The sequence below is a fragment of the Gymnodraco acuticeps genome, unplaced genomic scaffold (assembly GCF_902827175.1).
Source record: "Gymnodraco acuticeps unplaced genomic scaffold, fGymAcu1.1, whole genome shotgun sequence".
In the NCBI taxonomy this organism is placed as follows: domain Eukaryota; kingdom Metazoa; phylum Chordata; class Actinopteri; order Perciformes; family Bathydraconidae; genus Gymnodraco; species Gymnodraco acuticeps.
In genome coordinates, this window is record NW_022990558.1 from 3,357,030 (window position 1) to 3,384,898 (window position 27,869).

A 27,869-nucleotide genomic window follows, 5' to 3' on the forward strand; every position below is an offset into this window, starting at 1 on the left:
ACACCAAAACATTTTAATGATAGCTTTCTGGACATATTTGTGCATTACAACTACAGTATGTTAAAGTTAAAGGATGTCTCCTGGTGGAGACTGCACTACACGCCATTCACAACTTAGAAATACCATGGATGTGTAAAAACATCTGGATACAGCGTCGAAGGCTGGGCCCCGTTAATACGAAAGTTGCTCAGTGGCGCATGAATCCAAAAGGTTCTGACTCTAGAGAGCAAAAGTACCGTGGAGTGAAATGTACCTGCATGTGGGCCCACAGAGCATCCACACTTGCGTTTTCTATAATCCCCGCCTACAACCCACAATGTCACGGCTGGTTTCGGTTCAGTCAAATGAATGGAGAGGTCAAATGGATTCAGCTTTAAGCACATCTTACAGCTTTGAGGCCCTAAAGATATAAATAAGGGCTATTGAAGATCATACAAGGCAGGTAGTTGATTTAGCTAAAAGAAAAAATCTCCACTCGTTCACAGACCTCTCTTCCCAAATGTAAGTCAATGGGAACAAGTATTTTTTGGCCCGATGAGGTCACGGTGACACAGAAGTTGTAGTACCAGCGTTGGGCTACTACAAAAATGTTCATTAACGTCCGGCACACCTGAAGGCTTGAGAAATACAAATCACCTACCCTAACCGTTGGTTTCTCTTCATAAAGGAACTTTGACACTCAGCGAAGAGACAATTCACACATTTGTAATATTTAAAATGGGGAACTAACCACTTTCTACATGTTAAAACAATTAATTCAGTCATGAACAAAATTGAAACAGGGTAAGTTTTATCAGTATTTGAAATTAAGAGTTGTGGGGGTTGGGCTGGCCAGCTGTAGTAACTCTTGGCCAGCTTGTATACTGCAGGCTAAACTTCTTTATTGCAGGGAAGTGAAATGATGGGACTGTTCTCTGAGCCACTATGACTAGCTGTTTAGCGTAGCAAGGACAGTGGTCGCCAAGAAGAGCATGCTAGATAGCTGTGATCTGGGGTGGGTCATGCTAGGGCTCTCTGTGCGTCGGCATTTCAAATCGCACTCCGGAGCTCAACTTTTGAAAATGTCCTTGAACATTCAAAAGGGCAAATTATGTTATTGGGTTAATGCCAGAATCCAACATACGCCCCGTCCAGACAAACAACTCCAACGTGTGATGGCCTGAGGGGTCAATGCAAACATTGTGTGTACAGTTATACGCCTTAAGGCCACCAGAGGCCAGAGAAAGATGCTAAAACAGCAACATCTATTGTCACGGACTGTGGCGACAGTGGGGATTATTTAGCACACAATGGAAGTTGATGACAAAGTGCTGCAGAAGAGGATCAATGTTGTGAGTTGTACAGTGTGTGTGTGTGTGTGTGTGTGTGTGTGTGTGTGTGTGTGTCGAGTGCGTTCCCTGGCTGCTGTGGTGGAAAGGGAACGGCGGGGATGTGAGGAGGGACGGGGGATCGATGAGGCATTTGTTTTGTTTAAGTAAATGATAGTGGTGGAGACGGACAACAGCTCTCTGTCTTGTGTCCCTAAGGAGATGGAAGACAAATGGCTATCAATGTCCCATCATCCCTCTCTTTCACTATCTCTGGCTCTGACACTGGCATGGTGTGCTGGGTGAGGCTTGGGGCCAGACAGGTGGACTTTGATGGAATCCACTGCGTACGTGTGTGTGTGTGTGTATGTGTGTGTGTGTGTGTGTGTGTGTGTGTGTGTGTGTGTGTGTGTGTGTGTGTGTCTGGATTCAGCATTAAATAAAGATGAAGACCTTCAGAAAGAGTTTAAATAAAGGATTTCTTTGTACAATGACTCATTACTACTGCATCACTGTGTCCAATCAAAGGTTTTTAGTGTTTATGGTTCAGTCGTGTTGGAAAGGTGTTTAGTCTGATTGATTTAGACCAATTAGCAACAAGTGGGTTACGTTTGCAGTATATGGTGAATCATTTTTAAGACAACATTTATTTTAAAAATGTATTTGTTGTATACTGATTTGAGATAACATTGGGTATAGTTGCATTTTCTGGAAACCAATTAGTCGAAGCTCCAAATGGTCGTGTAAACTAGTTCCTTTTTCTGGCATATTTTAGTTTCACATTCACTGTGAACACCGACTGGAAGATTCTCACACTTTGTTTGAATGAGCTTTAGACTGCTTAGTTTAATCGTCTAATTAATACACCAATCAAAGTCACAAACTCAACGGCAGCAACACTCAGGCCCAATCCCAAACCACGCCCTACACACTACCTCTCTGTGACGAAGTGAACTCCGTGGAGTGACACTCGCAGCTCAACGAGGCTCCCTCCTGTCAGATGGAGGGAGTAAATACAGCAGCAAGCTTTGGGACGGCCTCCCCTCTCTCCGGCAGAAACAGGAAATGCCGTAACTGTATGTAACAACGGTTTCAAATCAGCATCTCTTAGACAAAAAATTCAAATTAATAACTTTTTTGTAAAGCTCTTTTAGTTTTAAACCTGATGTTTATAAGCTTCTTAGTTTTTGCAACGGTCTGTAAATATACACAACTTTATAATAAAATGCACACATTTACCTTTTTCTAGACTAAACACAGGTATGATCCTAAGTTAAAAAATATGAGGTTATCATGAGGTTGTAAACATCGCAGTTTATTAGTGGATGTTTGCTGGAACTACTTGTAAACAGTGTTGAGACCGGTCAGGTAGAGACCGGTCTCCAGTCAGCACCGCTGCAGACTCGCTCTTTGAGGGCTTGATAGCCCACTCCCCCTCCACACCGGCGCTCCACACTCGTTGGTTTGGAACAGCAGTTACGGCCCGTCCACACGGCAGTGCGCGTTGAAGCTTGCCGGCGGGCGTGTCTGAAACTCGACCAACAACCAATCACATGAATCTCCCGCCCCGGACACACAAGCACGCGGTTTGATTGGCTAGAGCTTGTACTGGCATATGATTTGATTGGCTGACGCTTCCGTCGAAGCTTCAAAAGTTGAACTTTTCTCAACTTTTGAAGCGAGCAACGCGAGCAAAGCCAAGCGTCGGAACCACAATGCAGTTCGGCAAAGTGTGACGTCACCCCATTCAAAGTGAATGGGCAGAAGCGTTAACGCACGCCACCGTGAACGTGCAAACGGAGGGGGTAGTGTGTAGTGGTAGGGTGTAGGGCGTAGTTTGGGATTGGGCCTCAGAGTCCGCCATCTGATCAGCTCAAACAAATAGGCTTCTTGCCCTTTGTTATGATAGTTTCCGTCTAAAGGCCCTGACACACCAACCCGATTTTGGGAGTCAGAGGCCGTCAGAGGCAGTCGGGCATTCGCGGCGCCCTACTCAGGTTGGTGTGTCCCGCACCGTTGTCTCTTTATGGCACATTTTCTCTTTACGGCACATTTTCACACCTCCCGCGGCCGATTCAACTTGACAGTTGGCCAAAGAAAGTCGGCCAAAGAAATCACTCTGATTGGCTGTTCAGCTTAGCGAATCAGTGCATGAGAAGTGAAGCGGAAGTGAGGGACCAAAACAAACGATTAAGAAGGCACACACAGACAGACAGAGCTACTGTCTACCACTGTTCATTGCTCATTTACCTATTGTGAGCATCACATGGAAATGTACATTTTGCACGAAGTGGCCATTATTCAGATGGGTGTTTCTGTCTGCCCCTCTATTCTTTCTCCCATTATCCTCCACAATCTGCCTAGAAGTATTTTAACGTTGTAGCTGTTCAAGATGGTCATGTTAAAATGTGTTAAAAATATACTGTTGGTAGTTAAACCAATAATAATGTACGGCTGCAACTGACAGTTATGTAGGCACATTTTTTTTTTATTAACACTGTGATTAAAAGAAAAACACAAATAGCAGGATAGGCAATACAAAACTTTATTTCGTACCTTGATACTACAGCCATTGATAACACAGCATTAGACATATCTCTAACTCTTTTTGTTATTGTATTACACACTATTTTTATCGTATTGTATTTTTGTCGATTGTTTACATTGTACAGTTCTTTAGACATATTTGCTATATCTTACAGCCGCAAGCAACACTCCAATTGCTGATAACGCCAGTACCATACGATACATGTTTTCGATCGACGAGAGAGAGTGAAAATGGAACCCAGACGCTATTTGTTGTTTGTTTGTATCACGCAGTGATAACGCAGTCTGTCTTCCGGTTGTTGCCTCTTTTGAATGACGAATACACACTACCGCTGCCTGCTGGTAAGGACAGTTATTGCCACTCGTTGACTGAAGTCTTTGCGGTGTGTTCGTAGGCGGGCGGCGTAGCCGACGCAGTCGACGTAGCGGACGTAAAAGTCGGGACGCCTTCGGTACGCGTTCTTTGGTCTCAGGTTGGTGTGTAGCGGCCTTAAAACACACAAAAAAGCTTCTCAACGTATTGATACAGTGACGTCATGAGCGCTTTTCTCAAAAAGTTTAAATATTTGCTTTTCTGAAGGTAGGCACTTGCGATGGCATGCATTTTTTCTCATTGGAATCAATTGAAAGAAGATGCTTGTGAAAAAGGCCCTAAGCTGACATGGCACCTTAGTCCCTTTAACATTCCACATGATGGAGACTTTTTCCCTGAAAAATGAATTGGCAAGCCCATTAAAGGGGACCTATCATGCAAAATGCACCTTTGTACGTCTTTTTACATGAATATGTGCAGTGTTCGAATTATCCATTTGCTTTCGGGGGAGCCCTATTTATTTATTTTTTTGGCAATCATATAGGCAGACCTGAAAGATGTATATGTTTCCTGCATTAGATCAACATTGATTGCCAATAGGCCCACCTCTTTTTTCTCATCTCCGAAATCTCGATCTCTTTTTCGTGTGCCTGGCTCTGGTGCTTGTAAATATTTTTCCGCAGGTTATTCTGTTGATCACTACTGACTTTTCCCTGAATCCATTCTTGTGAAAGGTGCACTCTGGTGGATTTTTCTGTGAGCGGCAGGGAGATCAATATACTTTTTGCCTCTTTGCAAATCTCACATCCACATTTTTTATTTTTTTTGAAAAGCCATGGATAACTTTCATTCCACTCACTCCATATTTTCTGTGTCCAGTTAAAAGGCAGGTCATGGGCATCGTCAGGTTCACAAGCGCAGGTGGCGCCGGCGGCTGTGGCCGTTGTTGAAGCCTCTTCAGGCTCCGCATAGGAAGGCCTCTCCCTCGGTGTGGAGCTGTCAAACTCGACCCTAACGCCGCTTACAGCCGGCCAACTAAAAGTTGTTCCGTTCACATTGTCATTTTTAGACTCCTTCGCTTCTTTGCTTGTGAATCCAGAAGCAGCGAGGCTTGGCTGTTTTTTAGTTTCGCCATATTTTTTATTACAAAGCCAGAGTTAAAAAGAATATCAGTATGAAAATATCAAATACCGCGCCAGCATCGCCTGGCACGTAACCATAGCAACGTAAGTAGCGTAGCGCCGCCACGTACATATGGCAACACCCAGAAATATTCACAAATATAAAACAAATATTCAGAAACTGTAATGAACAATGACTATTATTTATTTCAAGAACTTTTATTTACAGAAACTCAACATTTCTAATCTGTGTGACACAAATATGCACGATTCTTTTGGGCTTACTTACTTAGGCTATCTCAAAGTCGGCCTTCAGGGGAGCTCCCTCCCTCTTCGGGGGAGCCAAGCTCCCCCTGGACCCCCCCCCCCCCCCCATTTCGAACAGTGAATATGTGTCCCCGGTGTGTCAGGGAACTCACCAAGTGTCAGAAAACACAACCCTCTCTCTTTTCCTCCATACCCAAATCTCTAAAAACGGGGCTGCAACAAATCTGATACAGACTGATCCAGATTTGAAAATAGTCTGACGTCCGTGACGAGGAGCTCCGCCTATATGGCCAACTCTCCACCAATCAGGGGAATGAGAGGTTGCCGTGGCATGGTAACAGCATGGTAACATGACACTCGTAACTCGGCCCTCTCCTTTGCAGGGGGGCGTGGTCAGCTGCAGCGCATGCAAAGACAGGGTGGAGGAGAGGAAAATAGAGCAAAATGAGGCATGGCTAAAATGCATGATCTGTTTGGTATTTTGAAAAAGAAAACGTATAAATATACCTTATATAGGTATGGCCCTACAATATATTATTCAAATAGCATGATAGGTCTCCTTTAAGGTTAACGGACACAAGGGTTCAAAGACAAAAGCAAAAGTCAAGGCTCCTATCCCGCTGTCTGGTTGAATCAGGAAAATGATGGCACTAAACTCCTTGTGCAAAGCAACATGTATGAACTCTAGATGTAAAAAATGAGTGCCTAACTGAAGCACTAGTGACAGGTGTTAAACTGTGTGGTTTGATGGCTGATAGCACTCTGTTTTAACTGTGTTGCAGTTGAAGTGAATGTGGACCCAGAACTGGATTTCCCAGTGAAAACACACTCAGAAGGAAGTGAAGGAAAAGAGTTCACACACCACTAGAAGGAGCTATTTATCTGTATATCACACACACACACACACACACACACACACACACACACACACACACACACACACACACACACACACACACACACACACACACACACACACACACACACACACACACACACACACACACACACACACACACACACACCATGTATACATCACTTCAGGGGACATGACATTGACTTACATGCATTTCCTGGAGACTTATCCTCACCTTAACCATAACCAACACATGCCTAACCCTAACCTTTACCCTAACCCTAAACCTAACCAAGTCTTCACCCTAAAATTAACGATTCCCCTTATGGGGACCTCCATTTTGTCCCCATAAGGGAGGCGAGTCCCCACACGTGACTGTGTAGACAGATTTAGGTCCCCACAAGTATAGTAATGCTAGGACACACACACACACACTCTATATTCATAAATCTAATGTTTTAATCTCACCGTACTGTTACCAAAAAAAACACTTTTACTTTTGTTCTTGCAATCTTTGTAATCCATCCACTCCAGTACATGAGCATAAACAGACAGTGTTTCTGCAGATAATGTGTGAAATCTCTTTAACTGCATTAACCGCATTAACAGGGGAGGTACTGAGGAAAGAAATGTTTATTTATAACCATGGTAGTCATAATTGTAATAATAACTGTCATAATAATGTACCAATAATGTAATAAATACTATTGTTTCTTTGAAGCACATTGGGAAGATACAGAAATAAAACCAGAACACAAAAACAATATATATATACGCTCTGATCCATATATGCATGTGTATATGTATGTATCCCTTGGAACTGTTTGCAGAGTAACATAAAACAATGATGTTTGATTGCACAGGTTAAGTGAAGCCACACACACATGAAGAGTGTCTTTGTTCTAATATACAGTAATACAAGGTGTTGCTATTGACAGAGAGAAAGGGAGGATCTGTACATACTGTAAGGAATACAAAAGCACATTGAAGCTTCAAACATAAAACAGACAGACAGATACAAACAGAATGGACACAAATTCATTATTTACTTTCTATTTTTCTCACGGGTTACCATTCAAACCGTTGTGCTTTGGGGATCTGCATAGGACTGGGATTGGGGTTAGGGGAGTGGCGTGGGTGTAAAGGCAACAGTATACTTATGGCACAAGTAGAAATGCTCAATATAATGAAAACAGAACACAATGCCACACACAAAATGTAGTTTTGTACCGTACTCTTATTTATAGTCCACACAAAATGGGGCCTATGACCTAGGAAAACATCTCCTTACTACAAATATGACTTTTCCTTACAAGTGTGTTTGTTGCATATGTTGATTGTTTTTCAATTTATAAGTAGGCGTATACTTTAGTTGCCAAAACTGATCTAAACAAGTAAAGGAGCAGGAAACACGACTATGATTGCTTTCTTGAGTACTGCCATAGACATTCAGGTTACTGTGGAAGCCCATTTTCCAATGTTTTTCATAATCATGAACAGAAATGGCTATAGAAGCTTGGTTTTGTGACTACTCATAAACAATAGGCAACCAGGACCACATACTGTACATATAGACATAAGGGCTTGTTAGGAACATTGGAAATACAAATGGAAAAGTACTTTGGTGAAAAAAATGACATAGGATACTGAGAGACGATGTGGACTAATGTCACAGTAACATTTGGGATTTGATTTATTTCAAACCGTTAGCAAGGTGTGTGAAATATTAGATCTAGGGTTAGGTTTAGTTTGAACTTTATTCTTATTTTCTCTGTAGTTGATTGCTAGGGTTAAGTTATATACATCTATATAATAAACATAAGTGTTAGCTTTCATTCTAATCTAGCCTGATCCCCAATAAATACTAGAAAAAAACAAATAGTTTCACAGAGTTTAGTCCTAACCCAATGCATGTCGCGTATCTCTGGTCAAGTTGTACACACATTTTGCAAGCTGTTACACAAACCAGGACCTGCACTTCACATAGGATTTAATACAAAACAATTTGAAACAGAAAAACGACATTTAGCTTGTAAGCAAAGAGATGTTGCCCTGATGTTTTAGAGCAACTTCAGATATAAGCACAATAAGGCTGGTGTAAACATACATTCTTTTTGTTTTGTCTGTGCAGAAAGTATACTGTGGCCTTTATTGAGGAGGTCAGCGGGTTACGAGGGGAGGTAGGTGTGGTTCTGGCTTATGGGTTGTAGTTGGGCTTTTTGGGGGGGTGTGAACGAGGTCTGGTTGCCAGCAGGTTTCAGAGAATAGTAGCTGCTTTTGGGCTTGCATCTGAGGTATACACAATATAAAAGAATATGGAAGGTTTTGCAGAAGACTCAGAAGATTTCGGTAGGAAGCTCAAGGATTTTTTTCTACAGTGTGTGTACTGTAGAGCAAGGGAGAGGGGTTTACTATGGTATGGGCAGCTAGGGGAAGGGGTTTCAGGAGGGAAGGACTAAAGGATCAAGGTTTATTCATTCAGGATTTTTTTTCAGATTAGCCATAGAGAATACTACAGCTGGAATGACAGCTGATTCACACCTTTTTTAATCTCGCCAACCATTAATGTGTGGACAGCATTTACAGTACATGTAAACGGGACAAAACGTCTTAAACCGACAACAGAAAAAACAGAAAAACTGAGAATCAGAAGCACGCGGCAGAGATCAGAGGATACCTGGATCTCTTTTAGGATTGACATCGTTAGTTGTTTTTTTAAAAGTCTGTTTTGCTTCCGTCTTCCTGTTACTTGCAGTTTGTCTCAGTCCAACTGCAGGTGTTATCCCAGTGGAACAGGTTACCAGGGGATAGCTGAGTGAAGCTGGCTTACAGTCATTAAGAATTCCGTACAATGCTCACTCCAATACAAACTCATTTGGTCTTAGTCTTTGAAGTAGCTTCCATACTCCCCCCCCCCCCCCCCCCCCCCGTCTACTGTGCACCACGCACCTTGAAAGAGTGAGGGAGAAATAAATGCAGCAACATGGGAGGTGTCACTGGATCCTTTCAAACAGAAGCAACATCTGAGTCTCCGCCCATTTGGGAAGCTTCTCTGGACTGGGGCAAAAAAGAGGAAGAGGAGATTGAACATGTGGATTAGTTTTCTTAATTCAAGGCCACCAGAATGTTGGTAACCAACCCAAGAGGACCTCAGGTCACTCTACTTTCACCAATACATACTGCATGAGGTGGACAAAATAATGTATACATGGAATCAGTAACATCAGAATATGGGGATTACAACTGTAAAGGCAGCGACACAGGTCATTTTGCTTTCAAGACATCAAAGCAATGACAACAACGAACATCTCTGAAAAAGAGCTGTTATACAGGCCAGCATGTTCCACACCAGCTTTGTGCCGCTTCCGCTAAACTATACTGAGCTACATTCATTGTTTTTGGCTGGACCATTTATTTTCCTGACAAAATAAACCCTGAGATGACTACATTGTTTTCTAATGGACGAAGCTGATTAGGGTTAACACTGCTGTGTGATTTTACATTCACATTTGACATGGCCCTTTCATCCATGAACCATGTCAAGTACATCAATAGGGCCTGATAGATTCAAAATGATGAATAATAATAAGTACATTCACATTTGTTTATGTTGATTCTGATACAATTCTAAATAATAATACAAATTATACCTATTTAAATTATTATAAATGACTTGCAAGTAAAACAGACAGATAGACATTTGACCACATTTTCTTTAGAATATGATATCAGCATTATGATCATTGGAGGTCTCTATTATTTTGTCCACCCCATATAGCATAGAGGACTGTTCCCCACTCCTCTTTTTTGCCACTTCCTCCTCTTCCTCAGCCCCCACAAAAAACTCAACCCCAGCAAAAATGTTCAAGAGATTCAAGAGGAAACGACAAAGGGAGAGAGAACAGACGGGCAGAAAATCTATATTTAAAAAAAAAGTTTGATCTGACTCCCCTCCCTCTGTCTTTCCCTCTCCTTGTTCTTATCACATTGGAAGAGCCTGACTGAGAAGAAATGTGAGTGATCCAGTAATGATTACACGTCTCTGTCTCCCCCACTGCAGGGTACTGGTGTTCCCTTTAAATGCTTCCCTCATCTTTTTCTCCCTCTTTCTTTTTTTTGGCCATGGCATTACAGTCCATCTGGATCAGTAGAAGAAGAAGAAGAAACATTTTGCTATATCATTTACACATGTATGTCATTTACAGAGTACTGTATGCTTTTTTTAAGTATATATAAAACAACAACATCTACCTAAAAAGATACATTCAGTAGCTGAACTGAAGGGTAAGAAATGAATGTCAACAGAATAAAACATCACACAAGTAGAAACCTTATCATACATTGACAGTGTATTGAATCCTGCATGAAAGTCCAAAATTAAAGGCAAACTTATGTCCAAGAGTTGCAGATCACAAATAGATATATCTATATTCATATATAAATGTTTTTTTTCTCCTTACTGGTAATACAATAAATACAACATTAGTAAATGGCTACAACTGACTCTCTGACCATGCCTGACAGCATGTTATTAGTACAACGTTTAAATATAGAAGGATGTCACTAAAGTAGAGATCCATATAAATAGAAAGGTTTAAAGAGACTCTTAGTAAAACTTTGTTTGTTCGTGACACTTTTTTTGACTTCATATAGGGCTTATGTATCCCTTCCCCTCCCCCCATCAGCCTTCCTCCATGTGGAAGCTGAGGGCTATGTTCAAGGATGGATGGGAGACTTTTCTTTGTGTGTACCGTCCTTCAGACTGCCTGAGCCCCCCCCTACCCTACCCAACACGATGTACAAAAGCAGTTCACTACACAACACAGCCACCTCAAACCACAACACCACAATGACATGTAGTGATGTCAGGCCTCCAGCAGACATGACATACTACTGACCAATCAGCTTTCTCAGGGTTCTCCAGCTGTTCTTGTGCACTGCTCAGTGTACTTCAGCTGTTCTTGTGCACTAATGAGTGTACTTCAGCTATTCTCGTGCACTGATCACTTTACTTCAGCTGTTCTTGTGCGCTAATGAGTGTACTTCAGCTGTTCTCGTGCACTAATGAGTGTACTTCAGCTGTTCTCGTGCACTAATGAGTGTACTTCAGCTGTTCTCGTGCACTAATGAGTGTACTTCAGCTGTTCTCGTGCACTAATGAGTGTACTTCAGCTATTCTCGTGCACTAATGAGTGTACTTCAGCTGTTCTCGTGCACTAATGAGTGTACTTCAGCTGTTCTCGTGAACAGTTCAGTGTACTTTAGCTGATCAACTCATCACATCATTTCATCTCTTCTTATCCCAATTGGCTCAGGCCAACGTAGGGATACTTAGTCATCATTCTTATTTTTTTCTTATCTATAAAATACAGCCTGCTTGTCGTAACTCCCCAAAGGAACATCTACACTTTTGCAGTCCAAGAGAAGACAAGCTCGAAAATGTATTTTTTTCTTTGTTTTTTTATCTGAAGAGTACTCCGTATTCCCATAGCAATCACATAGTGACATGTCTGCTGGAGCGACACACACACACACACACACACACACACACACACACACACACACACACACACACACACACACACACACACACACACACACACACACACACACACACACACACACACACACACACACACACACACACACACACACACACACACACACACACACACACACACACACCTTTTCGTACTCTCCCCATCACCCCTGCCCCATCCAGCAGAGGTTGATGGGGCAGGGGTGTGGGGGGCGATGATCAGAGGACGGGGGGGGGCGTCTCCTCACCCCACCTCCCCCGTCCTAATCACAAAGACACATAACATTTTCCTCCAAGTTCGTTGTTTTTTTAAAACATACTTACTATATTACACACATATAATATATAATATGTATATACGTACATTAGTGTTTGATCTTTTTGGAAATCATAAACTTAAAAAAGTTTACAAAAATAAAATGTTTTATGGTGACTTCTCTAATTGGTCTCTTCCACTCAGCGTTTGTTTTTCAGGGCTCAGAGCCAGGGGCCCCTCTTCAGGACTACAGGCTCCATGTTCAGGCCGTGGCCCCGGAGCAGGCCCTCACCCCCCCTCCATCCTGTCAGATGCCCGGTCATTCTTGATAGAAGGGCTCCTTTTCAAATCGGCTCTTTTTGTTTAAGTTGATCTTTTTTTAATGTCCCACGTGTCCGTGCTGTTCTTCTCTTGTTTTAGTTGATGTCCATCTGTATTCACTCCTCTAGTCTTTCTTTCATTTACTACAAAAAGAGAGAATAAGCAAGTCAGTTAAATAAGACATGTAGCTCCATTGTTAAAGGAACATGTCTATGCAGTGTGAATGAATATAAAACACATACTTTCCCAAAGAAAAGCTAAATCAGGGTTATATTCACACAATGAAATGAAAACAGCTGCATCATCATCATCGTCATCATCATCATCATCATCATCAGACCAATTCAGCGTTCCATTGAGGAATCAGCTCTCCTTGTCAAACATTATCACAGGATCACACAATATAAAACACCATTTCAAAAACAGCAGTCTAGAAAAATATCAATAGAAATGGAAACATGGGGTCATTTTAAGAAGGGGGCAAGGAACGTTTCCACACTGTTAAACAAAATGAATCTGTACTTATGTGCATGACTGACATCATATATAGTTACCAAATACATAAACCTTACAGCGCCTTATTTGAACCTTGCTGAGAAAATCAGCACTGTACATATTGGCATGTATGACATTTATTTGGCTCATTCAATTCCAATAGTATTATATTATTACTAGAATGCACAATGTACATATATGAGGGTTTTCCCAATACTGGAGCACATAGGTTAGCAATAATCAGGCAGGTTGTGAAAGTCATTAAAACAATAGTGGCACCAGTTAATTATATCAACTGCAACTTCTATTCCAATCCAAGAGTAAGAGATAGTATCAGCATTTAAAACACTCATTTCACTCAAGCTCTTACTACAAGTATTATCGTTGACTATCTGAGAGGCTTAGCAGCATCAAGTGAGCACTGCAATTGTTTTTTTAGGACAATATTTCCTTTTTTATGTGAGGGAACAAGCAGCACACTCCAGCAACAGAGAAGAGAAGAGGAGGCTGGCGGTGTCCTGAGAGGCTTTCGTCTTGACAGAACCAGTTTAATTCTGGGTGATGAGTTGTTAAAGCGAAGGAAGGAGGTATGTGTGAGTGGGGGGGGTGACTCCTCCGAGGCGAGAAGAGGCCGACTTTAATTTCAGCATAACTTTGTAGTTGCTCGGTCCTGCCCCTCTGGAGAAGGAAAGGGCGAGAAAAGAGACAGACGCACCGCCGAGTCTCCAATCAGAGCCAATAAGGCCGTCCCCTCGTCTCAGCTTAACAGCCCTGCTACCTCCCGGATGCATTTCTATGGAACGGAGCCTCACAGAGAAGAGGAGGGGAGACAAGATAGGAGGGAGAAAGCAGAGAGCGGCGGGGGCTGAGCGGAGAGGAAGGATTCGGGGCGGAGGTATACACTCACATACCTGGAGCTGCTCTGAGGTGACAGATATATTAATCACTTTGGGAAAATACCTCCTGCAGAAGTTAATAGCTTGAGAAGTTCCCTGTTCCCCCCCTCAAACTCCACGAAGATTGCTACAGGGGTTCTTCCTCTCACTTCTCTACATCTGCATGTTTGTTAAGGTGTGTGTACGCTCTACCTCCTCCCATCCTTTCTCTACCAAAGTGGTTCCAGGGCCTCTTTGTGCTCAGTGCCCGATGCAAACCATTTAAAAAAACAAATATGCCAGTAGAAAATGGTTTCTCCCACAATATGATAGCAACCAACAGTCAAGATAGTCAGATTAGCTACAATGGCTATGCTAACATCACCTATTTGATAAAAGAGAAACTCTAATGACGTCTTTATGATGCCAAACAGCGTCAATTCAAACGGAAAAGCATCCACTTATGGGGATGGGAAATATGCATCAGCTGCTTGTGTGACAGTCAGACAGTGCATTTTAACTTTCACTGCCGTGAGTAAACGGTGCTAAACGCCAGTACACTGCAGTGGTCGACAAATGCCACAGAACCAAACTGTCAAGCGATGAACCACTGCACTCTGGACAGAGTTTAACGTTGGAGAAATCGTTCTTTAATCTAATCTGGCTTCATACGAGGAAGAGCAACACAAGCATAGACCCGACGCAGTCCGCCTTTGTTGTTTTTGTGAATGGAAAATCAGCGGCGTAAACACTGATGTCATGACTGGGAAGAACTTGGGCTCTTAACGGTGGACAATTAAACAAGTTCTCACTTAAAAACCACACAAGCACCAGCATGGCGGAACAACCATACAGGCTTTCAGTGGAAAAGGGGAAACAGAAAGATTGTCGGGGAGAAAGAGGTGATGTTTCAGAAGCCAGAAGATCACTCTCTTGAGCTACCGTGTTGACGATCATTGAACAGACAACCATGAATCTGACAAAGGTATAGCTTTAAAGACAAGTATATTGAGATTTGAGGATAAACAGTTATGTGATATATATATATATATATATATATATATATATATATACATGTTCTTCTCATAAAGGGAATGAAGTAAATACCTGGCCAACTGTTAGAGTATTTTATGCCCAGCACAAATAGGCAGCCTAGTACATATTCATCAGATATTAGCATGAGAGTATATCAGAGAACATGAAAGTAATCAACATAGAGAAACACATATCATCTTTTTTAAGTTAATACCTAGAATTAACAACTTATCAAATAACAAAATACATTAGCAGATCATTTACAAAAAACAAACAAAACAATTCACATACAGCACATGTTTGGTTATTTTTTCATACAAAACTTGTATCTCTAAAAATCAACACACACGTAAACCCATGTCTTAGAAGGAAAAGGAGAGCACACGTGTATTAAAGGGGGTTCAAAGGACAAGAGTTTGTATTGAGCAAACATAAAGATCACTGCTCAGCGTTGCTGATGCGGTTCTCCTCACATCTGTACCTCCTCACATCTGTACCTCCTCATATCTGTACCTCCTCACATCTGTACCTCCTCACATCTGTACCTCCTCACATCTGTACCTCCTCACATCTGTACCTCCTCATATCTGTACCTCCTCACATCTGTACCTCCTCACATCTGTACCTCCTCACATCTGTACCTCCTCACATCTGTACCTCCTCACATCTGTACCTCCTCACATCTGTACCTCCTCATATCTGTACCTCCTCACATCTGTACCTCCTCACATCTGTACCTCCTCACATCTGTACCTCCTCACATCTGTACCTCCTCACATCTGTACCTCCTCATATCTGTACCTCCTCACATCTGTACCTCCTCACATATGTACCTCCTCACATCTGTACCTCCTCACATATGTACCTCCTCACATCTGTACCTCCTCACATCTGTACCTCCTCACATCTGTACCTCCTCACATCTGTACCTCCTCACATATGTACCTCCTCACATCTGTACCTCCTCACATCTGTACCTCCTCACATCTGTGATGAGTCCTACCTCTTTATAAAAAAGATGTGGCCTTTAAATTGGCTCCCCTGTGGCTCCTTTGATAGTAGAAGTCTGCCCGGTTCATAAGTCTTTTGACTTGGGCTCTGTCACCTACAATCCCCCAGAGGAAAGTGTGTGTGGCTCTCTACTGGAGCCACGGTCATTTACAACCCAAAGTGACTGTAGAGGTGCTCTGAATGGATCACAAACAAGCAATCAACACTTTACATAAATATATAGAAGGGAGTGGACAAAAGAACTTGAAATGTAGTAGGGAGGGGTGTAATCTGTCTTTACAACAGTTTGAAGCCAGTTCCGTAAATGACGTACTTGGGGTGGTTTTCAACAAAAGTATGTTCAAAATGACTTTTGTTTTCATCACTCAGTTCAGTCTTCTATTCAGGACCAACACTTATCTTCTCCTCCATCCTGGTAGTTCCCCAGGTGTTCCACTTAAAATAGTCATTGCCAGATGAATAATGTCTTTACAAATCTTTGAAGCACCCACAAGTTAGACTGAAGGTTCCACTGGAATTGTGTTTCCTTTACTATTTGACTCACAGTTGCGTGAAGCTTGGTGTGTGTGATGCTAGCTAATACCCAACTGCCCCTGATGATGACAACTTAATTACCCTAAAGTAGTTGGTTAGGTTAACGGAAATATTTTGGTTAGGGTTAAAATAAAAAGCCTACATTTGTTCCATAAGTGAAATACGTGGTGTGATGTTACTAAGTTTAGGTAATACAAGTTTGGGCTCGCACGGGGCACCAACACATTTTGTATATCACTCTACTATTCAGTGTCAACATTTATCTTCTCTTGCATTTTGGTTTATAATAGTCTTTGCGTGATTGTTTCAAACTGAAATATATTACATTTTTCAGCAAATACCATTCATACCATTAGGAGAAGAAGCACACACAGCACCACATCTAAGCTACAGATTAAACAGTCCTTTGCTCTAAACTAGCTTATTAGTTGTTCCAGGAAGGTTTGAAATGTGGGGTAGGGTCCAGGTATCACATTTCTCAGAATGACCCTAACGCAGGTTCATCTTCTGTATGTGCAGAAGCATGGTCCGTGGTTCTTTAGACTTTTGGCATATACTACTGCTCACATGCTAGCTAAAGCTCTAGTGACTGATAACTCTCTGTGAAGTCCTTATAGGTGCATTTGAAGTTATATTGTCCACCCCTTATATGTCAGGGTTGAGGAAGGAGAAAGCTACATATAGATGTAACTACAAGCTGCATCTTAATCACATTACTGTAGTAGCTGCCTTAATAAACGTTAACAGGTGAAAACCTTGTAAAAGCCGTAAGAAAACCAACAGAGAGAAGAGTAAGCTCTTGCTCTGTGGATCATGCCAACATAAGCTGAAAATCATATAGAATCATTTGAGGTTAGCTTTTATTTATGAAGGCAATTTTTTCGTGAGGATAAAGGGAAAAGAGAAACCTGTCTCACTTTATAGACACTCACTCCCCTATCTTTGTTCCACATTAATGGCACACTGCTTTATCCCTCAGCACAGACTTGGTGTTTTAGAGATGTCATAAAACCTAGAAACAGACAGACAGTCGTTTCAATTTGTGCTCTCCATTTCCCCAACTGAAACCAGATCAAACAAACAGAAGGGCAGCAGATAAAGAAATAACGTGTCTTGCCCCAAAGCAGGAGATGTAGAGGTCATTCAGGAAACATTGCTTTAGAGACTCACACAGTATGTGACCACAGACACACGGAAAGACCTTGTAAAAAACCAAAACAGTGACAAAGCCTTTTCTTGTTATACAAAATGTTGCCGTTGTCTAACACCTAATCATAATATCATATGCTTTTTCTCTTTTGAAATATATTTCTTCTTCTTTACGTAATAACCTAATAACAACAATACATACTATGCTATTACACGTCTTTTATGATGCACAAATGGGAAATGACATTCAGAACCTTAATACAAACATACATTTAAAATAGCAAAGTGCATGGAAGAGCAATGGATCAAAGAAAAACATCTTTATTTACATGAAGGATTAGGAAAAGCAGTATCCCAACACCGCTGAAAGTACATTCCACTCTATAGAATACGTAAAGCATGTTATGTGGATAGGAGTGAACCAGCTTTGAATGTACAATGAACAATGAAGCACACTTGGTCAAGTTTTAAGCTTTTCCGCAGGACCTTTATTATGTGTTTTATATAATTTGAATATATATCATAATATATTCAAATCAGACAGAACCAAAATACAGTGTGACTTCTCTAAACCTCCGGGCCACTAGCGTTGGTTGTTTCTGTAAATGTATTCCCTAAAAGTGACTCAAACATAAATAGAACAACCAGGTTTGGTAATTTCCTAAAGTATTTATTAACAGATGTTACTAAAACATAAGGAAATAGAATATTTGTTGGCTACTATTTTCAGTGGCGGAATAATCCCGATGTGGTGCGATCTTGTTGTGAATATTCAGGGCAGCAGGACTTTTTTCTTTTTACATTGGATTTGGTAAATATGAACTATATCGTGTATAATAATGCAGGAACAATGCAAACGTGTGGGGAAATATTTACAATGGCCTTATCCTCGTTGAAGCAAGAGAACCGAAGAAAAGACAGTCTGCAGACACACAGCAGTGATAGCAATAGACCAACTAGTGTGAATGCTCACGTGTGTGTGTGTGTGAGAGTGTGTGAGAGAGAGAGAGTCTAGTCAGACTGGTATATCTTCAAATGAGATCAGTGCTTATTGACTGAACTCTCTTATCTCTAATCTGCGGGGTAAATTGCCTCGGTTGCTTCTTCTCTTTCTTCCTGCGCTACTGACTCCCCTCTTTACGATCCCATCAGACACAGCAGGCCCAGATGCTACTTACTGGTGGGGAAGTGTGTGGTGTGTGTGTGTGTGTGTGTGTGTGTGTGTGTGTGTGTGTGTGTGTGTGTGTGTGTGTGTGTGTGTGTGTGTGTGTGTGTGTGTGTGTGTGTGTGTGTGTGTGTGTGTGTGTAGCTGTGTGAGAGTGAGTGAGATTGGTGGGTAGCTGAATGCTTGGGCGAATAAGGGAGGGTTGCTCTTAGCATATGTCTCCTCAGCATTTCAGGCAGTGCATGTTGGGACCAGACCATTCGTTTGCTAATATATCCGACTGATATCAGCTTCAAGTTAATGATTCATACCCACATTTCCTCTCAGTAAATTGAAGGAGCTGTATCCCTGTGGACTAGCATATGTGTTCATGTGTCAATTCCTGAAGTGGATACATGACAAAACCAATGCATGTATTCTTTTCTAAACTTTGTCTTATTTGCCATTAACAGTAACACTTTGGTGAGTGATGTAAAAATGACATTGCTGATAGTTATCTAATGATACCACAATGTTGGTTTACGTGTATGTTTCATGCTTTTAAAGGTAAACGTAGGACTTTCTGGTTAATTGTGGCACGACATAATAGGTTGTTAAGCAGACTTCCGTTTACATATCTTTGAAATTATTTAAATGAATTAACATCACTTTGTCTCGGGCTGCTCTGGGGCCTGTCCTATTACATTTGAAACATGCAAGCTGTGAATTTCAATACAAGATCATTTCCTCTTGCATGAATTTGGACACATTTAACTAATTCAGATGAACCCTGTACTTGTGTTCAATGCATGATACAGGGTTAAAGGTCATTGTACATTAATGGAATTCTAATTTGTTTTAATGATTAAAAAGCAAGCCCCAAGTGCAGAACATCCATAACTCAATATCTATTTGTTCAGTTGGTCAAGAAATTGGCGTTTTTTGGTGTTTATCAAGCTACTTATTTAATTTTTACATTGTCTTATGTTACACTTCCAACACTGGGCTTCTCATCCTTTTCCCCCTTTGTTATCTTACTTTGTAATTCTTAAAATCCCTGTCATTAGCGATTTGTCTTTGTGCCAACAGCAGGAAATGTTGTTGTATTCTATTTCTAAGATTGTACTGAAATTACTAAAACAATGAACTAGTACTCCTACATACTAGTTTAAACCAGTTTGGTTTTTAGTGACGTGCGACTATTCCAGACTGTAGCTGAAACTATATAAAACATTTTGATTTATGCTCTATTGTGTGTTTCTAATATGTGGTGCTTGTAATATTTTGTATTGCTTGCATTTTGGGATCTATATATCCTTGTTTTTCTTTACACCCAAAGTGATGGCCTGAATGTGTGGGTGAAGGAGAACATCACAAGTCTGTTTCCTCAGAGCAAAGACAGATGACTGAGACAGAGAGGAATCGATACGGAGACACAGCACGGTTTCCTCCCTGGATCTACACCTGTCTCCATTTCAGCCAATCTATACCAAAACAATAACCTCCAGTGAAGCTCCTACAGTAATCCACTGTCAATGCTAACAATAAACAAATCCAAAGAAATGTGTAAAGCTTACTTAATATTTATATAAAAAGAAAACTTATATCGATAGACGCCCGATAACTTATTTTCCCTTTAACTTTTGCCTCTAATCGAACAGTAGACAATGAAGATGTATCTGTTTCATACTCAACATGTGTTTAGTTTTCAGAGGTATTTCATGATCTGGTAAACATATAGAAGGTGATAGTAATAGTAAAATGGTAAAACGTATTGTATCTGAATCAGAATCTGCTGAATTGAATCGGTCAAATTGATTGAATTGCAAGAATCAAATTGTTTTAATTTGAATTAGGGTGACACGTTTAGATGTTCGCTAACGTTAGATATCACTGGGTTCAAAAGTTATTATTAGCTATGCCAAGAAATTTGATTTGAAATTTGATGCCAAGAAAGTAGCTAACTGGAAAAATAGGGTGAAACTAAATGCAATTCAGTCACCAGCCTATTGTAGACCAAACCAGAGCTAAAAGGAGTGGGAAAGTCTGACTTTTTTCACGAGGTGGACACAAATGACAAATTAATAATATTGTGTATCTCTGTTTTGTGGGTGTTTGTGTAGACAATTGTTATGGCTAACAAGTTAGCCTGGTAAACGTGTTCGCGACATCCTTTAGTATACTTTATATTGTTCTGCACACCAATGATCATGAGATGTCTTTTTAAAACTAAATTCTCATAGTCTTCCATCTGTTCACTATGGAGTCAAAACTATGTATCAGTATTCCTCCATATATGGGTATAGATCAAATATAGGATTATTGCTTGGTATGTGCTGGACGTGATGAGAGTGAGAAAAGAATGTTGTTTTCTCCTATAAAGCTTTTCAGCAGTAATGGGATACCTCCTGCCTCTGGCACTATGCCAACGATCAATGGGCTCACACGGCTGCCTATTCTGACAATGGCTGCCATAGCTCTTGCATCACACCCTGCTATACATCACTTCCTCATGCATTCAGATTCGGTAATACATCACGCTCCTCCTCTCACCTTCTAGGTTATAAAATGCATCACTTCCTGGTAGCAGTTTCACCATTAGGTGTGAGTCCCATTGGGTCAGGCTGAAAATCAGCTCTATTGGCTCACTTAGAATTGAGCCAGTTCTCTAAGGGGTGGAATGGCTGTATCATTTATTTAATTAATCCAATGTGCCATGTGCTGTCCAAACTGGAATTGCTGAACATTTTAATGTATATAATTCTAGTTGCCATCACTGTGAACCCAGAAATGTTGAGTAGGCCAATGTTTTATGTTAGAAATGTACAGTACGGGTCCCCAGCACATTGAAACTGCCGGATGACAACATGCATAATGTTGAGCAATTTGCACAAGTAGCATACGTTGAGTTAACTAGCATTAATTAGCGTTATAGCCCACATGGACAATAGTTACAAAATGGCTTGGCAGATTTGGACAATTTCGGAGTGGTTTTGGGGGTTAGTGAGGATGCTGAATCCATTTCTTCCATTATCAGGCTGATTTTGACTACCATTAGTGTTGCGACCATTGGATATAAAGAGCTCAAAATGAAATTGATTACCTCTACTGTTGACAATTTATTTTTAAATACTGTAGATAAGCAATCTGTCCAATCCAAATGATCCCCTAAAACTTTCAAATCGACCCAAAATGTATCAAAATCAGTCCATCATCAGTACAAATATGGCCACTTTATGGTTAAAACCGCCAATGTTGATTCTTAAAATGTCAAAATTGCTTTAAGCATCCTCAGTAACCCCTCAAAAATGTTCCAAATCGGCCAAGCCATTTTTAACTATAGCCATTTAACACATTGGCTATAATGCTAATTAATGCTAATTAAGGCAACTTATGCCAATTGTGCAAATTGTTTAACATATACATGTTAGCATTCGGCAGTTTCTACGTGCTGGGGAACTGTACTTTACATTTCTAACATAAAATGTAGAGGTACTCAACACTTCCGGGTTCACAATAAAGCTCTGAGCAGGCAACCTATATGGGGAAAAGGAGTTATTGAAACAATGAAGGTAGGGAAATAGGATGGAATTAAAAGAAGCACAAAAAGCCACCCCTAAGAGAGTTGTGGTCCAAAGAGTGAGAAGGAGCGAGACTACAGTTTGTCTACATTGACAGTTGTTGTCTATTAACACTATACAGACATGTCAATGCAAATACATTCAAGTCAAAACAAAAGGGTAACAAAATCTTCTTTAAAAAAAAAAGATACATTACATCAATAAATGACAATGAGACACTCTGAACATAGGGAAGCAACTTGAGAGTGATTTGCAGTTCATGGTCCCATTTGTCACCTGGAAGCATTTTTTTTTTTCCATGAAGAGAGTGAAGATGATCATTTAGGCATTTCATTTGTTGCTGTTTTTTGAGTGTCTGTTTTGCGGGAGAGCAAATGGGGCGTGTCTCTCTCTTTCTAGTAGGGAGTGAAGCGACTGCACCCTCCTCTGTAAAGGCTAGCCTGCAACATCAAAGATGAAAAAGCTCCAATCAGTATTCAATGTAGAACCTTTGTAATACTATTATTAAAAATTAACTTCTCTCTTTCCTCCAAAGAAACGTTCCTCCCTTTTTCCAATCGTTTTTTGTTTAATTAATACATTGGCAAGGAAACATTACAAGCTACATTTTGAAAGTAGTAATTTCTGACAGTGGTGTCTGCAAAACGTTCAGCTTTTTTGCCATTCTAATAATGTTTGAATGAAACATTAGCGACCCTAAAACTGCTACTTGGCATTAAGCCTGCCACACATTTGCCATACAACAAGCTCCCCAGTGAATCCACAACCAAATCATTACAACAAACAATGCTCTCAACACTTTGCATTCAAACCGTCCTGGCTTTACTGTAAATACAACTGTGTCTGGAACACTCTTATTGCCAGATAAGGACGTACATATTTGACGATTCTTCCAACCTCAGATCATATTCAATGACAACATCCAATACGCAAAACTAAAATATCCTACTATCCACAATATCCAGGTATAATGAAAAGGTACGATTAAAATAGTACCCCACATGTCTAGCATTATACTCATGTTAAATATTGTCATAACATTGTCGATTTGACAGTTAGAAAATAAAGATTTCAAGAGATGCAGGTGTGTTATCCCATCCCTGTCAGAATAACGTTTCCATTCAACAAAACTGCATTCTCAAAAACGTTTCAAGGTAACCCAAGTATTTGTTTTAAACACGTTAATGTTCTGAATTGGCACAAAATGACTTGGTTTGGTTAAACGGATGCTGATCTGATTAAAAATATGTATGTTTATTATGCTAAATATTAGTTTGACAAATCCACCCACTCTGACACAGAGTCTGCACTGGAAACATATGTGTGATATATCAAGAACAACATATCCTCTGATGTGTAATTGTCAATGCAGTTTTGTTGTATGGGAACATCTTTTTTTGTCTTTATCAGTTGATGTAACTTTGAGCCTCTAGGCTCAAGCAGACTTAGTAAGGCTAAGGTTAGGAAAAGATTATGGTTAACATTAAATGGAAGGTGAGCGTTACAATTCTATCTCACTGATGGGACATCAGACTCTGGTCTTTTGCATGAGAGCTCGATTTGACTCGCTATCTCCCTACAAAAACAACACACCACTTTGTGCATTGAAAACAAATGTCGGCATTGGACCGAACTTGTGAAGTTTAGAATTGTCAAATATGGATAGATTTGTACGATACTTGACCCTTGATAACACTGTGTTAAAGATTCCTGCCACCTCATTCATATCAACAATAGCCTTTTATGAACAAATCCACTCCGTTAAATCACACCCATCCGTAGCATCACACCTACACCTACTCCAGGATTTATAACTCAGCCGTGTCCACTAAGCCTGCAACCAGATTCCTTACATATTTCCACAGGAGTCAGGCAACTCCATCCCATAATGTTGAATCCTGCATACATCTGAAACTCTATACATAGCAACAACTTGGTTCCCTTTATGTAGAGGATTTTTAGACCAAACCACACAAGGCAAGATGGTGTGGATTCATTTTGGGGAACAATAGCGTACTCATCCAACCCATCATTCTACCTTAGAATCACAACTAGACCTGACACCCGATTTGGTCTTATAAGGTTTTGGTTGAGGCTACAGTTCACAATATGCCCATCAAAAAGTTTAAGATACATTGAATATTAGGAAAACATTAATAGTGAGAAGATTGGCTATAGGAGGAGGGCGAAAAAGGGAGGAGTCATTTGAAGAGAAAAAATAATAAAATGTAATAAGGAGGAAAACAGAGGCCACTTTTTAAATTAAGTAAATGAAGAGGAAAGAATGTGGTAATTAATGAAGGCTTTTAGCTAGCAGCTGCTCTAGGGGAGGGGGGGGGGTTGTTTCGGTTACACATGGGGGAGATGGTAGGGCTTTCCACTTCCATCATCACAAGCACGTCAGCACTTAGCATCAACCCTTATCTCATCCGTCCAACATTGTGCACCAAGCAGCAGCTTCAGATGCAATTGGTTTGCTACCAAGAACTCTCATTCTCCCTCTTTCCCCTATTTTCCTCCATTTGTGATCCATCTCTCTCTCCTACTTTAATCTCCCGTGGCACGTCAAAGCATTTACTGGATGGTCGTTAATCTTTGGAGGAAATCCCTACACACACCCACGCAATAAAACAAATTGTACTTTCAGTTTTCATCTTTGATGTTAGCTGCAAAGCTAGCTAAACACAAACATTAACTATTCAACCCATCTCCCTTTGCAAAATTTGAAGAGACTGTTTTTTTTTCCGCTTTGGGAGGAACTCTCAGTCTCAATTGGATTTCAAGCAAGTAGCTTACAGCCAATCAAATTGGATGGGGAGTTTGAGAATAACATTCACTGAAGTGGCAAAGATTCACATTAAACATTATTAAAATGGGTCTCTCAGAGGAGACACAACACATAGGAGAAACAAAGCGTCAAAAAAACCTATACAATATAATAGCGTTAGCAGATGATCTGATTTAAGTTATTAATTTACAATTAGCAGTTCATTTAGTTCAGTAGCTCACATATATGGACCAGAACATTTTGTTTTCATGTCAAATGTGTCTCCTGTAAAGTTAAACATCCATTTGCAAGTTTCTGGATGCTGAAAAAGCTCCAGTTCATCTCACCACATTCAGTATTGCACATTAGTCGGACAGTCAGCAGCTACGAAGCAGGAAACACTCACCATAGTCCCCACACTGTAGGTAGCAGCAGGACCAATCGCATGGTGATATGGGTCTGCTGTTGCATAGACTCTGCCATAACTACAAAGAAGAAAACATGCAGAAAAAGGGTTCACCATGAGAATTAGTTATACACTTTGTGATGTTTGACAGACAAATGTAAATAATCACCATTCAGATATATTTCAAACATCATTGTCTGTATGGGAATTGCACAATGTTTGACTCGAATAACTCACTCAGAAAGGGGCAAAATGTTAGAAACTGTGCAACAACACACACAAAAAAACCCTCTGCCCCCTGTCTTGTCTCAAAGTCCATTTGCTACAATATGAAGGCAGGGGTGGATCAGCTTGAAAGAGGGCTGTTGGGCAGATTTGGGTTGTGGGCTCCTACAGCACCCCTGACTCTCTACTATCTTTACATCTTGTCGGTTTCTTGTAACCTTTAAGTATCCTTAAGGTAACCACAGCAGCAAACAGCAGACTTCTGTCAAATCTTACATACGGTATTTGTATAAAGAATGGTGCACCAAGGAATCTGAACGTTAAAACAAATGTATAAAGGTTATAGATCAATGCATCCAACACCAATGATATGTGGTGATACAGTTCTAAGTATGGTTCCAGGTGGAGGGTTTACATTCAAAACACAATTAGTTTGAATTGTATTTGAAAACTTTAAAGGGGCCCTATTATGCTTTTGGGGTTTTCTTTTCCTGTAGTGTGTTCTTTAGGTTGTTGTGCATGTGAATGATCTGCTAGGCTAAAATACCTGAGTCCCCCCCCCCCTGCTTGAAATGCCTCCATTGGACTCCTTTGTTTACTTCTGTAACATGGTGACATCACTATGCACTTCTATTGGCTAGCGCTCCAATACATTGAACTTGATAGGCTAAGGGGCGGGACATCTCTAAGCTGTTGACCAATCACAACAGAGCCAGCCAGCTAACCAATCAGAGCAGACTGGGCTCTGGTTTCAGACAGAGGGTGAAAAGAGGTGCTGCAGCACAGGCAGTATGAGAACAATAGAGAGCTTTTTGAACATTAAAGCATGGAGAGATGTTCCAGTAGAGACACTACATACTGATATACACCTGAACATCAGCAGGAGAGGACTCTTTAAAGTAGAGACACTACATACTGATATACACCTGAACATCAGCAGGAGAGGACTCTTTAAAGTAGAGACACTACATACTGATATACACCTGAACATCAGCAGGAGAGGACTCTTTAAAGTAGAGACACTACATACTGATATACACCTGAACATCAGCAGGAGAGGACTCTTTAAAGTAGAGACACTACATACTGATATACACCTGAACATCAGCAGGAGAGGACTCTTTAAAGTAGAGACACTACATACTGATATACACCTGAACATCAGCAGGAGAGGACTCTTTAAAGTAGAGACACCACATACTGATATACACCTGAACATCAGCAGGAGAGGACTCTTTAAAGTAGAGACACTACATACTGATATACACCTGAACATCAGCAGGAGAGGACTCTTTAAAGTAGAGACACTACATACTGATATACACCTGAACATCAGCAGGAGAGGACTCTTTAAAGTAGAGACACTACATACTGATATACACCTGAACATCAGCAGGAGAGGACTCTTTAAAGTAGAGACACTACATACTGATATACACCTGAACATCAGCAGGAGAGGACTCTTTAAAGCAGAGACACTACATACTGATATACACCTGAACATCAGCAGGAGAGGACTCTTTAAAGTAGAGATACTACATACTGATATACACCTGAACATCAGCAGGAGAGGACTCTTTAAAGCAGAGACACTACATACTGATATACACCTGACCATCAGCAGGAGAGGACTCTTTAAAGTAGAGACACTACATACTGATATACACCTGAACATCAGCAGGAGAGGACTCTTTAAAGCAGAGACACTACATACTGATATACACCTGAACATCAGCAGGAGAGGACTCTTTAAAGTAGAGACACTACATACTGATATACACCTGAACATCAGCAGGAGAGGACTCTTTAAAGTAGAGACACTACATACTGATATACACCTGAACATCAGCAGGAGAGGACTCTTTAAAGTAGAGACACTACATACTGATATACACCTGAACATCAGCAGGAGAGGACTCTTTAAAGCAGAGACACTACATACTGATATACACCTGGAACATCAGCAGGAGAGGACTCTTTAAAGTAGAGACACTACATACTGATATACACCTGAACATCAGCAGGAGAGGACTCTTTAAATGTAGAGATCTAAATGTTATTCCTAACTTTATTTAATGATGTGAATAACTCCCAACAGATACAGACAGCTTGGCAGCTAT

General features: G+C 40.7%; 1 protein-coding gene across 2 annotated transcripts in view; it reads right to left on the minus strand.

The window, feature by feature from the left end:
• Positions 1-1,697: 1,697 nt before the first annotated feature.
• rbfox3a (RNA binding fox-1 homolog 3a) overlaps positions 1,698-27,869 on the minus strand; it is a 227,843-nt gene continuing 201,671 nt past the window's right edge. Inside the window, exons 12-14 of one of the 2 annotated variants that reach the window (XM_034227530.1) lie at positions 25,525-25,603; positions 18,600-22,791; positions 1,698-1,730 (exon numbers count right to left, since the gene is read on the minus strand). In XM_034227530.1, coding sequence (XP_034083421.1) covers positions 22,747-22,791; positions 25,525-25,603 — 124 coding nt within the window. In that variant the 3' untranslated portion in view covers positions 1,698-1,730; positions 18,600-22,746. Of the gene's footprint in view, positions 1,731-10,738; positions 12,671-18,599; positions 22,792-25,524; positions 25,604-27,869 lie in introns of those variants that run through there. The other variant, XM_034227531.1, reaches the window with a different exon arrangement.